The following is a 13,937-nucleotide window of genomic DNA, read 5'->3' on the forward strand; positions in this document are numbered from 1 at the left end:
CCAGGAAGAAGTTACCAATCAGGGACTAAATCTAAAAGACTTCTCTGAAAACCCTGACATTTTTACACTGCATTTCCTTCTTTAGTTGTCATATCTTTTATGAATGACAAACCATTAATACTTTTGTACAGATTTCTTACAACCCCGCCAAAAAACCCTCAAAAGTTAATTTTTCTACTGCAAGAACACAACACAGATATTGAGCCCAGCACATAGGTTTTCTTGACAAAGCAGAATTATTTGAGCCTAGCATCTTGCTGATGGAGTTACACTGGGTCCAGTTTGAAGCCAGCTTAGATATGGCCAGTAGGAAAAGCTTCCTTGCATCTGCTTCAGTCCATGGAGAACTAACTTTCCTTACAAACTTGTGAGAGAAAGTGACTACAATGAATCCATGGAGAATTTTCCAATGGATTTGGAGATAAACAGGAAACCAGTCAAAGCAGAACAGGATTGAGAAACTCTTCAAATCTTCCAACTCTCCAGCCAAGACCCCCAAAAAATCATTTTGGTAGGAATGCCACTATTTGAGTACTACATTCTCCATGTAAGTAATTACCAAGAACTAGCAACTGTCACAGAAGTCCAGTACAATTTTGTTGTAATAGGATCTCCTATTAGTAATCAGGTATTGTTCAGAACAGATAAGATCTTATACAAGGTTCAAAACTTGCCATTTATCTAATAGAAATGACAGTTAGACAACTAAAAGGTCTATAAAAAATATTTCCATGGGGATCAAGTCAGGCTAAGGTAGAATTACAGAATCATGAAAAAGTTGAGGTTGGAAGGCACCTCTGGAGATCACCTAGTCCAATCTCTCCTCTCAAAGCAGCATCAGCTACAGCAGTTTGCTCAGCGCTCTGTCCAAACAGGCTTTGAGTATCTCAAAGCGTGGAGACTGCACAACCTCTCTGGGCAACCTGGTCCGGTGCTGGGTCACCCTCAGTTAAAAACTGTTTCCTGACGTTCAAATGGAATTTCTCATGTTTCAATTTGCTCCCATTGCATCATGTCCTGTTCTGTCACTGGGCACCACTGAGAAGAGCCTGGCTCTGTCTTCTTTACAGCCTACCACCACGTATTATACACGTTGGTAAGATTCCCCCAAGCCTTCTCTTCCCCAGCTTAAACAGTCTTGGCGCTCTCAGCATCTTTTCAGATGCTCCAGTCCCTTCAAAATCTCAGTGGCCTTGTGCTAGACTTGCTCCAGTATGTTCATGTCTGTCTGCTTCTAGGGAGCCCAGAACTGGACACAGCTCTCCAGGTGGAGCCTCAGCAGTGCTAAGGTGAGAGGAAGGATCTCCTCCCTTAATGTGTTGGTAACACTCCTCCTAATGCAGCCCAGGAGGCTGCTGGTCTTTGCGTCAAGGGCACAATGCTGCTCATGGTCAACTTGGTGTCCACCAGTAGCCCCAGGTCCTTTTCTGTCAAGCTGCTTTCCAGCTGGCTGGCCCCCAGCACGTACTGGTGCCTGGGGTTGTTCCTCCCCAGAGGCAAGACTTGGCATTTCCCTCTGTTGAACTTCAAGAGGTTCCTGCCAGCCCATTTCTCCAGCCCGTCCAGGTGTCTCTGAATGGCAGCACAATCCTCTGGTCTATCATCCACTCCTCCCAATTCTGCTTCATCCACAAACTTGCTGACAGCGTGCTGTCCCAACACGCACACCATTAACACAGAGGTTAAACACTATTGGCCCCAATATTGACAGCTGGGTTTTATCATTAGAGACTGGCCTCCAGCTGGACTTAGTACCGCTGATCACAACCTTTTCAGCCCACCAGTTCAGGCAATTAAAAGCATTCTCATTATTTTCATCACAACCACAATGCATCCCCCTCGCACTGTAAAAATTTACCTGTTCCACTCTGTGTCTTGTCTGGAGATAGGGGTCGTATCTAGCCCGAATGGCCCTCATGGACGTTGGCTAAAAAACACAAGGATGCTGACTTTGTAAACTTTTTTTTTTTTAAAGAACACAGTGAAAAAGAACAAAAGACAACTTTTAGCATTGAAACAGATGCTGAAGTTTTCAAATCCTAATTGACCCTAAAGCCTTCAAACTCACAACCAAAGAGTCCATCCAACTGTAAATATGAATTTGGCTCCTTAAATTTTTAAAAATTCTAACAAAATACATTTTCCTCCTGAAATGGTAACATGACATAAAAAGAATGACACAATTTTTCAAATTTTTAGTGCATTACAACAGGATAGATAAAGAATCTCTGTAGCGAGTCACAAAAAATATTGCAAAAATCACAAATTGTTTTTCAAAATACCACTTTTTCTGTCCTGTTCATTTTAGTTTCTCTTCACTTGCCCAAGTTATCCAAGCAGCGTCCTCTAGAGTTCAGTCTAAACTTCAAATATTCTTTATAAGCTAAACATATTCTTTCAACTGAAATCCCTAACAACTTTTTATATTAGTAGCTGATGTAAGCCTATTAATAATACTCTAAGACAAGGTTTTCAAGTATCTTATGTATCCCGGATTCGTTTGGTATTTCACATCTGTGGTATTAAAAGCTCTAAAGGATGAGGACTCTTTTAATCATGCACAACTCCCACATGCTGTTAGTACTAAACAAATGAATACAACATATCCAAACCAACACAAATTATAAAGCGGTAACATATACACAGGATTTTCCTACTTTGCACTAACAGGACAAGTTTCAGGTCACTGAGAAGTAGATAACAACAGACAAACTCCATACTAAAAGGATGCTGCATCACTGTTTATCAAATTAATCCAGTTTGTATTTTACCTCATTTTGCTACTTTACAGCTGTACCATAGTTATGAGTTGTTTTGTTAAAATCAGTCACAATAATTTAGTCACCATGAGATCTTCTGCTGTTAAACTTTCTCCAGACAACAGGACAGCACTACTTTGGAAATACATATATTTAGTGAGATATCACTGCAGATACAGAGACATAAAAGGGCATGAATGTAATTTCAGAAGCATGGACAACTAAATAATGGGCTTTTTTCCAGAGCTTGACCTTTGCTGATCATCTGGGTCCTGCAGGTTGGACAGGACTGAAAGCAGGTCCAGTTAGGACAGAATGCTCAGGGCTGTGTCCAGTCACTGACTATCAAAACCTCTCTAGATCCCTACTCAAGCGTTTGACGACTGTCACGTTAAAACATTCTTTTCTTATATTAAGGCACAATTTTCTGCATTCTAACTCATGTTTGTTGCCTCACATCTTTCCACTGGGCACCTCTTAGGAGGAGTCTGGCTCTGCCTTCTCTGTACCCTTCCCTTAAAACCACATTAAGCCATGAGTAAAACTGTATGTTTCTGCAGGACTGTTTAGTTAGGAAAATTGATGCAGATTGATAACTGCTGTAGGAATCACAGCTAGCATTCATTTCAACAAACTGCATGCAGCGGTGTCCCACGGGACACGTCACCTTCAGCTTCTCTTACTCACTCATCGCTTTCCACAGCTGGAAATTCAGATTAACAGCTGTTCCCACACCAGCAAGTCATGGAGTACAGCCACAATGCTGCACTTGCCCTGCTCAGAATCACAGGCTGCTCACTCCTGCTCTACAGCTTATTGCATGTATAACAGCATAAAGAGGAGCAAGGTGAGGAGAAAGAAACAACTGCTACAGTAATTGAGAAGAATTTCCAGTCCTATAGCTGAGCTGCTTTAGATCTCAAAGTTTATAACGTCTTCTTTTGTTTTGTATTCTTGCAACATGAGTGAATTGGTAGAAATAGAGAGCAGCTTAACCCAAGTTTATAGAGAGTGTAGGCAATGCATTATGGCAGACAAAAGTAATACCTCATATCCAGTGTAAGACTGTGTTGAATATTCAAAATCAGAATCGGGTCCACCTGGGCAGTATCTGCAAATATAAAAAGACAGAAAACAGGCATCAAACTCATACAACTGCAACAACTTAATCTGTCTGAGGTATGGATACACAAGCGGGTGCCGGCTGAGCAGACGCTGCTCTAACTACCCCACCTCTCATCGGAAACGCAGGGGAACACAGACTCGAGACAGCCTGACCACAGCAACACGCCAACTGCTCTCCTGGCATCTGGGAGCTCTCATATAGGCAAAAAAACAAAAATCCACAAAAGGAAGGCCTTATTAGCTCAAGCACTACGGTACCTTAATGCTGCAATACAGCTTCCAGACTAAAGCTGGCTCATGACTGGTCAGCTGAGAGTACGGGGTACATGAATGAATTCCAGTGTTTCTGCTTCACCCGATGTAAATATAGTTACAGACCCAAGCACACATGCTGAAGACAGCAGTTCTGTGATATCCAGTAACACTGAGAGGAAGCAAGCCGATGTATGTTTACAAACGCTAAGTATACAGTGCAAAAGAGTTGTTTCATTTAATTTTAATGAGAATGGGATGTCAAAAAAAACAGTTCAGACCTGTCAAATGACTACAGCCATATAAAACAACTTGGTAAGACTTACTAGAAGCAAAATGTACTGTGAACATATTTCTGGAACATGGCATTATTTTAGGGCGCTGCCATACAGTTTTGGAGTAATAGTTACACACAGATTATTAGATATTAAAAAGTAATTTTACAATCATAAACAATTTAACTATTTTCCACCATTCCATCAAGAACATCATCTCATTTGATGTAACATATTATTTTTGTTTGGCACAGCAAGACGTAAAAGAGAGATACCATCCTGTTACACAATCTACATTTCTTTTCCAGAAATTTATAGAACTTAAATATGTTGATGGTGAGAAAGCTCATTTACATTTGTTTTCTGAACTTAGGAACGTGCTATTTAATGAATCCAGCATTCTAAGACTACTTCAAAAGAATACAGTCCATTTACTCTGCATAACTGTATGGCAGTTTGGTATTAAATTACAGTTTCTGCATCTAGAGGCTTGTTTGAAACTCTTATTCTGTGACACAGCAAGACAGACTTGCGGGTCTCACAGCATGACTGCTAGCCAGGAGAGGAATGGTACTCAGCAGATAGTAATTAAAAGGAATATAAATTTATTCTGAAGGGTCCTTAGCTCTTTTTTTTTTTTTTTTTTTTTTTTTTTTGAGAGCTGTGGGATTAATGACCAATCTATAGCCATTCTGTGCTCAAATATGACCTGAGACAGGAGGGTTGACAATCCCTTCTACTTTAGCTGCAGGTGCTGAGCACCTCCAACAGAAAAGGTAATAGAGCAGTCAGCGTATTGTTACTTACGATGCAGATCTCAAATGCACAGACACCAAGATAATGCCGTCTCTATCAAGTCAGACACATTCGGTTCACAGTATAATTGATTAGTTTCCTCACTGCCTGCCCTGCAAACTCAACCCAAGTCATCTGTCACTGTTATAAAATTAATTACCAAATTACCATGGCCAAATTAATTTGCTGGCAAAAGTTATGCAATCCAATTGAAGACATTTCATATACGTAATTACCTGGAACATCTCAAACAGAATAGCTGCTCGTGTGAAAACAAGAACAGAGCCAGCTCACTCTGTTAGGCAGCTGGTAGTGAAACACACCGATGTTTCAGGAGTGACAAGGTGGGAGAGAGAAGCAATGGTTTGAAATAGATGAACTGACATTGTTTGAAAAAAACCAACTGACAAGATTTCAGGTGCACAGACTCTGAAGTCAAGCAGAGTTAACATACTTCAAGGTAAACCCAGCTTGGGTTTCTCAACTCAGATAAAACTCAGAAGCTATTCCCTTTACACCACAAGCTCTTGGCAGCTGGAGGCCTTCCCTTCCATCTGTGCTCTCATTTCATTCCAGAGCCAGGCAGAACCAGACTGTCACACCAAGCAAGTTTTTGCAGACAACACCTGCACCTCCTCAGGTGGGTCTCAGTTCAGCAGTTTTCAAACTTTTCAGATTGAGCCCCATTTCTTTTCTGCAATAGTCTTCTCCAATCTGCTTACATACCCAGTCATATGCACATGACACCTACGCACCCTAACACAGTAATACAACTTACATTTGATCATTAATACATTCTCCCAGTTAACTATATTCACAAAACTGTACATCTACTAAGGTAAGCAGGGTTTGGCCCATGAAAGAAAAAGGTTTCTTCCTTGAAGTAAGACTGAAAACAAGTAGACTCTTTAGCGTAATGTGCAGGTATCAGCAGTCGGCAACTTTGCGCTTGTGCAGAAAGGAAGCCTGTCCCCAGTACAATGCTACCGCAGTACTAGATTTATACAGAAATACTGGAAAACAGTCCTCTTAGGTCATCTAAGCTGTCATACTTACACACATATGTTGCCTGTAAAGTTAATGTGTGGACACCTGTGTGGTTTACACATCACAGCCACGACAGCAATCTGTAAGAAGCAGAGTTACAGAAGAGAGAAATTATAGTAATTGCTTCTGAAGTTACTAAAATAAAGTGCATCTTGGAAGGCTATGTATACATGCACATGTATTGGGTTTGCATTGCAAGGTTTTGGTAGCAGGGGGGCTACAGAGGTGGCTTCTGTGAGAAGATGCCAGAAGCTTCCCCCATGTCCGACAGAGCCAATGCCAGCCGGCTCCAAGTCAGACCCACCGCTGGCCAAGGCCGAGCCCATCAGTGACAGTGGTAGCACCTCTGGGATCACAGATTTAAGAAGGAAAAAAAAAGTTGCTGTGGAACAGAAACTGCAGCCAGAGAGAGAGGAGTGAGAATATGGGAGAGCCCCAGCCCTGCAGAGCCCCAGGTCAGTGCAGAAGGAGGGGAGGAGATGCTCCAGGCACCGGAGCAGAGATTCCCCTGCAGCCCGTGGGGAAGACCATGGTGAGGCAGGCTGTCCCCCTGCAGCCCAGGGAGGTCCACGGTGGAGCAGATCTCCACCTGCAGCCCAGGGAGGACCCCACGCCGGAGCAGGGGGATGCCCGAAGGAGGCTGTGACCCCGTGGGAAGCCCGCGCTGGAGCAGGTTTGCTGGCAGGACTTGTGACCCCACGGGGAACCCACACTGGAACAGTCTGTGCCTGAAGGACTGCAGCCCATGGAAGGGACACACACTGGTGCAGTTCGTGAAGAACTGCAGCCTGTGGGAAGGACTCACATTGGAAAAGTTCGTGGAGAACTGTCTCCGGTGGGAGGGACCCCACACCGGAGCAGGGGCCGAGTGAAGAGTTCTCCCCCTGAAGAGGAAGGAGCGGCAGAGACAACGTGTGATGAACTGACTGCAACCCCCATTCCCCATCCCCCTGTGCTGCCAGGGAATTTAACAGAGAATTTAGGAGTGAAGCTGTGCCCAGGCAGAAGGGAGGGGTGGGGAGAAGGTGTTTTAAGATTTGGTTTTGTTTCTCATTACCGTGCTCTGGTTGATTGGTAATAAATTAAGTTAATTTTTCCCCAAGTTGAGCATATTTTGCCCGTGATGGTAATTAGTGAGTGATCTCTCCCTGTCCTTATCTTGAGCCATGAGCCTTTCCCTATATTTTCTCTCCCCTGACCAGCTGAGGAGGGGAGTATTAGAGCAGCTTTGGTGGGCACCTGGCATCCAGCCAGGGTCAACCCATTACAGCACACCTGCGAGAGACAATTTAAAGATGTTTTCTGCTTAGTCTGCCACCTAGAATATCTGTGTATTAACTCTTGAAGGAGATAACGAATATATCAAGAAATAGGAATCCTATTATTTAATATTTTCACAATTCAGAAAAAAATGGCAGTCTACTATAAAGAACCAGGTGTCCTATACCAAATCTGATTAACCACCCTGCCAAAAAGATGCACACTGACTTTCAGGCATTCACTAGGACCATCTAATATGTATCTAAAACAGCGCAAGGGTGAGAGTGTGCCACCAAGCATACCAAACACCACCTGGAAGATGAAAATGGGGAGAGATGAAGAGAAACAAAAAGATGTAAACCAAAGAAAATAAACATAGCTTCCTGCCTCCACCTAACTGAGCCAAGCCTTTTTCCCCTGGCTGATCTCACAACTGCTTTTCATACACTAAATGCAAGCATAACATAAGATGCCATCTTCTTTTGTAAAAAGGACCAGAGGGAAGAAGAGGCAGACACATCAAGATTTTCTAGTGTCCACTAATTTGGGGCACCCAACTCAGAATACCTAATTTCCAGTTTTCCGGTATCCAGATATCGGATATTTCCAATTTCCAGATATCCTGGTTGGAGTAAGAGTTTAATGAAATATTCTATAGCCAGAAAGAAGAAGTTAAAGAAATTAAGTGGGGGGCTTTGGGGGTGGGGGTTTTTTGTGGTTTTGTTTGGGGTTTTTTGGGTGCGCTTTTTTTTTTTTTTTTTTTTTAAGTTATAAAAATTGAACACTTCCTGGATTTTGGTTTCTGGTTTTTTTTTGTTTGGTTGGGGTTTTTTTTTAACTTGACTTTAGACATGCTATACATACCGTAGGGAAGCTTAAAAACACACAGCTGAATGTTAGTTGTACCTCTATTCCTGTTTTCAGCCTGAACCACCTTTCAAAGAAACAAGTTGAATACTAACATTTTACCTTTGTTCACTGAGAGGGCCTGCAGATTAAGCTGCACTGTTTCTACAGCAACTAAAAAACAAGGCATGCTGCTCTGAAACAAAATCTCCACACCTCCTCTTTCTCTTCTCCCAAATGTTTTGAAAGCAATCGCCCTGTGGGCACAACATCACAGAAAAGGCAACCTGGAAGCTGGCAATGCAGCCAGTGCATCTATATTAAAGCTTGTGGACATTCAATACCTTGGTCTTTGAAAACAATTAAATATAATTTATTGGTGACAGCAGGGGAGGATGGTGGTGGATGGAAAGAATGATGTACGTGCTTACCCCGCTAGCAGTCCTTATAGGCTTGGCCTTCAGCTTTGGTACTAGCACCTTGCGGTACTGTGGTGGAACAGCCGCGATGATGTCAACCAAACGTGGCTGCGCTGAAAGCCCATACTTTGCCGATGTCTTGGTTTTCAGCCTGAAAGCAGAAATACCTCAAATTAACAACTCCATTCTGACTTGCATATCCATATTCCACAGCAGTGCTACTGTATTACTGTTCAGTTACACGGAGATCTATGTAGGTTGTCCCCGACTGCCTTTCCAGGTAACTTAGTTAAACTTGCAACAGCTGCACTGTGTACTAAGACACTGAAAATACACTCCAAATAATGCTGATATGCAACAACTGCCAACGTTCTCAGTTTCTGTATGTTTTCCTTCTAAATATGGTTTTATCAAAACATTGTGAAAGCTGCCAACAGACCCCGGCTTACGCGTTTTCAGTAATTTAATTCTTTTCATGTCTTCCATGTGATTAACCCCTACACATGCAGACTCAAGCTAGTTCATTTCTAAGACATTCATGTCAGTTATTTCCAGCATCAGCAAAAAGTTTGCAATTTTATCATGTAAATGAAATGGCAACAGTGGGACAAACTCAGATTTTATTATTCCACATATGTAAAGAAGGAATAACTTTCTGTAAACAACAACTTCATTTGTAACACATTGCTAAGAAAATCTGATTTATCTTTAACCCTATATTAATCTCTCCTTTCCCTGAGGGAACCGACTTTGGGACTACTGAAGAATGAACACACATGGAAACACAAAAAGGCAATGACAAGTTTCTTACAGTTTTTCACCAATACAACCCATTTTGTACTCTGAGCATTGCCAATGAAGTAGCAAATCACCATAGAATTTACAGATCTGGTGTCTTTATTATCAGATAATGTTAAGAGAAATGACAGTAGCCTGTGAAAATATAACATTTTAAAATAAAACCTGAACATAGTAAGACTGTACAGGACACATTCATCACTGGTGGACCAGCTCTTCAGCATCATCCCAGAGCCACTTACTTGTTCAGATTCACATCTTTTCCCTGCTCATGAGCCTCAATTAATTGCTTTATGATGTCAGCTATCGTCATCATCATCAGCTCCGCGTGGCTGAGATCTCCTGAAATGAGAACAAAACAACAAACCATGTGTATAGACAGTGTGCTTTCTAACTGCTTGTGACAACCTGCTCTATAGTTCGTTTTTAGTATTTCCTACAGTTGCTGCCTACAGAGGGAATTTTGCCGCTGCATTATCACTCTAGACTTGCAGCATTCCCCGACAAAATGACAGTCACAGCCTTGCATTGCTGGTTTTCTCCTACTTCTAGGACAAACTCTGCCTTACATCAAGGAAATCTGCACAACAGCTAGAAATAAAAAGTCATTGGAAGTTAAAGACGATTAGTAGAATAGTCTGACACTACCGGTACACGTGGCAAGGAACAGAACACGCTCATGAGAAGGACAGTTGGGCAAGCTGAACGAAGAGGCCAGCTCTGTGAACTCCCCTCCATCACAGAGAGGGTACGCTGCATCGGGCAGTGCTATCAGTGCCTTAAAGCTTCCCAGCTGCACCTCATACACCCACCCCATGCTGAACAAGGGTCCGCACTGCATAGACTGTACACATTGCTTAGATTTCTTCCATACCAGCTTTGGGAGAAGAGGGGCATTGCTATTAAGAGAGATCCATCCATGCTTCCTAACAACAATGTGCATTTATTTCACCTTGTGCAGCACTGTCTACACCAACAAGTGTTGGGACAGCAAAATATACACACCAAACTTATCAGAAAACCCACCAGCAGGGACATAGCTGGATGCAAAACCACTCCAACAAGCTTTTCTTCTTGCCAGCTGTGCTGAAATCTGGCAGCATTTACACCCACCTGGGAGAAGCACAGCAGCAATGCTCCCATCTGGTATCTCTCAGCAGATAGTTTTGTGGGACAGAGCAGGCCACTGCTAGCCCTGTGCTGCCCTGCACCATCTTTGCTGCCCCACATCCTTCCCCCAGTTTTTTTCTGCTCTGCCCTAAGGGGAAAAAACCCACCAACACCCAGACTTCCCTGCCCCAGCACCCCATTCTGCATCTGACAGTCAGGGCACCGGTCAGGAGCAAGGCAAACTCCTGAGCACCCACACGGGTGCAAAGGCTTCTGCCTCCCAGTGACAGCGCCCAATTCAACGCTGGGAAAAGAAAACGGGTGGCTCACAGAGGGGTGCCAAGTCCCTCCAAACCTCAAGCAAGGTCGGGGCTGGCCCTTCACCCGCCTCCAGAGGAACACGGAGTGGCCAGAGCAAGGTCTTGTCTCGTCTTCCCGCTCCACACACACACAGAGGGTTAGGGGAGGTGGTAAAGCCCTGCCACCCCACGGCTCCCACCCCCACAGGGCCGGGGGGGAGCATGAGGATGAGCCCTGCCCCACAGGCCCCCCGCCATACCCAAACACGAGGTAAAGCGTTGCCCCTCAGCCCCCCCCCTACACACACAGACAAGGCCGGGAAAGGCAGCAAAACGCTGTCCCACCACCCTCAGCTCCTGGGAGAAGAGCAGGGGCCACCTTGCCGCCAGATCCCGGTCCCTACGATTCCCCCCCGCCCCAGTACCTTTCCTCTTCTGCTTCATGCTGGCAGCTCCCCCTCAGCCGCTCGGTGCCGTAAAGCGACACCGCCCCCTCACCGTCGTAAAAACGCCGCACCTCCAGCCGCGCTGCCGGAAAGCGGCAAGAGGACGGCGGGTGTTTGGGGGGGGGGAGGGAGTGGCGGTGTCACCGTGCGGCGCATGCGCAGCACCGCTGGGGAGGTGCGGCGGTGCCTCCGCCGGCCGCCAGGGGGCGCCATGAGGAGACAACCGCGGGGCGGGGGGGCGGGCGCGGCGCGGCGCTCCTTCAGCGCTAGATGGTAGCAAAGCGTCGGCGTGAGGAGAGGAAAATAAACTGGATTTTCCTGATAAAAGGCTAAAAAGCCCTTCCCCGAGAGGGCGTCGGAGGCCTGCGCGTTCCTGGGGAGCAGGAAGGAGGGCAGCTGGGGGGGGGGGGGTTGAGGGGTTCCCTGTGGGGAGAGGCTGAGGGGTTCCCTGTGGGGAGAGGCTGAGGGAAGGGGCTCGTTCGGCTGGGAATGGACCTGGACGGGAGGTAAGGGGCGTTAAGTTTTAAGGAGAGAGGTTCAAATTGGGCGTGAGGAGAAATTTCCTCATCGCCAGGCCGGCCAAATGTGGAGTGGGTTGCCCACAGCGGTTGCGCCATCTTCGTTAGAGGATTTGAAGAGCCGGCTGGATGAAGCCCTGAGCAACCTGGGCTGATCCCAGAGCTGACCCTGCTGGGAGCAGGAGGTTGGACCAGAGACCTGCTGGGGTGCCTTCCAGCCCTAATTCTCCTGTGGTCCTATGAAAGGAGCTCCAGATCCTTCCATGAATCTCCAGTGACTTCTAGAGCCCCCATGAGAGTCAACATCTACCACTTCTCCAGGCAGGGAGTTCCACGGCTGAATTACATCTGGTGTGGGGAACTGTCTGCTTTTGTTTCTCTGTTGCTGTTGGCAGAGCCTCGCTGGTGCTGCCAGCTCCCGACTCTCCTTGCTGGTCAACCAGTAGATGCTGGTGGATCTCTCTGTGAGTAACATGAACCTAGCAGTGAGCAGAGGGGAGAGGCTGCCTGGATGAGAAAACAGGACTGCGGAGGAGGAAAGAACAGGCAAAAAGGAAAAACAGGCCACCAAAAAGAGAAAAGAAACCACCACCAAATGAAAGGAAAAAATGAAGAGAGATGCTGGCAACTGCTGAGTGACCTGGTTTTATGATTTACCCCCCTGGATTTCTGCGTTCAGCTCTGGGTCCTCCAACATAAGGACATGGACCTGTTGGAGCGGGTCCAGAGGCGGGACACAAAAATAATCCAAGGGCTGAAGCACCTCTGCTATGAGGACAGGCTGAGAGAGTTGGGGATGTTCAGCCTGGAGAAGGGAAGGCTCTGGGGAGACATTACAGCAGCCTGCCAGTACCTAAAGAGGGCCTACAGGAAAGCCAGAGAGGGACTTTCTACAAGGGCATGTAGTGATAGGACAAGGGGTAATGGCTTTAATCTGAAAGAGGGTAGATTTAGATCAGATGTAAGGAAGAAGTTCTTCACTGTGAGGGTGGTGAGGCACTGGAACAGGTTGCCCAGAGAGGTTGTGGATGCCCCATCCCTGGAAGTGTCCAAGGCCAGGTTGGACGGGGCTTTGAGCAACCTGGTCTAGTGGAAGGTGTCCCTGCCCATGGCAGCGGGGTTGGAACTAGATGATCTTTAAGGTCCCCTCCAACCCAAACCATTCTGTGATTCTATGATTTATGGGCTGGTAAAAACCTTTTTTTGAAAACCTCCTGACTGGCGGCTGACCAGAAGATTTTTGGCATCACGCTTACGACCGGTGTGGGCCTGGGGACTGAAGGGTCAGCAGGGTTTGCAGGGAGGGAAGAGGGCACGTGGTAGGAGCCGCAGGCCGGCTGTTCCCGCTGTGCGGGTTGGTTTATAAAGCAACCGGAGCCTGCACTGGTGCCTGAGGTCAGCACACGCAGCCTGGCTGGCACCTTGTACGAGGGTGTATGTGTGTGTGTGCACGTGTTGTGAGACCATCCTGCCTTCCCCACCTTGCTGGGTGGGTTTGGCAGCATCCTGCCTATACAAAGCAAGATCCCAGGATGGAGCAGGTTGAAAACATGGTTTAGACCATCTGCTCCCGTCGCTACCTCTCTCCTGCCTTCAGGGCTTTTTGGAGAGCTGAATTCAGCTTCCTTCCTACAGCATGTGCTGGGAGTGCCCTGCAATGTCTGGACCTGTCCCTACCTGTGATTTTACCTCCCCAGGGGTCTCCCAAGCATCCTGTGCCAACCAGCAATTTATCCATGGTTCGGAGAGTGGTTGTGCTCAGGATATAGGCTGCACAAACAGTTACAAAGCATCTATCCAGACATGCATCTTCTGCCATCTCAAACCTATTGCAGCAGCTGCTGTGCAGCAAGGGACATTTCAGATGCAGCCACGCAATCGAGGGTTGTCTGTGTGTCTCGCCATGCCCTGCTTTGGGCTGGCTGGGCTATGAAAGCAATCCCTTCCCCTGAATTATTTGGTGGCGCACATACTACACAGCGTCCATC

At 46.0% G+C, this 13,937-nt stretch overlaps 1 protein-coding gene across 1 annotated transcript in view; it reads right to left on the reverse strand.

The window, feature by feature from the left end:
• ELP3 (elongator acetyltransferase complex subunit 3) overlaps positions 1–11,517 on the reverse strand; it is a 91,647-nt gene extending 80,130 nt beyond the window's left edge. Inside the window, exons 1-6 of the mRNA XM_030037421.2 lie at positions 11,411–11,517; positions 9,819–9,918; positions 8,791–8,929; positions 6,263–6,333; positions 3,807–3,870; positions 1,859–1,927 (exon numbers count right to left, since the gene is read on the reverse strand). Coding sequence (XP_029893281.1) covers positions 1,859–1,927; positions 3,807–3,870; positions 6,263–6,333; positions 8,791–8,929; positions 9,819–9,918; positions 11,411–11,429 — 462 coding nt within the window. The 5' untranslated portion in view covers positions 11,430–11,517. The remainder of the gene's footprint in view (positions 1–1,858; positions 1,928–3,806; positions 3,871–6,262; positions 6,334–8,790; positions 8,930–9,818; positions 9,919–11,410) is intronic.
• Positions 11,518–13,937: the final 2,420 nt, after the last annotated feature.

This window comes from Aquila chrysaetos, chromosome 15 (genome assembly GCF_900496995.4).
Source record: "Aquila chrysaetos chrysaetos chromosome 15, bAquChr1.4, whole genome shotgun sequence".
NCBI lineage: Eukaryota > Metazoa > Chordata > Aves > Accipitriformes > Accipitridae > Aquila > Aquila chrysaetos.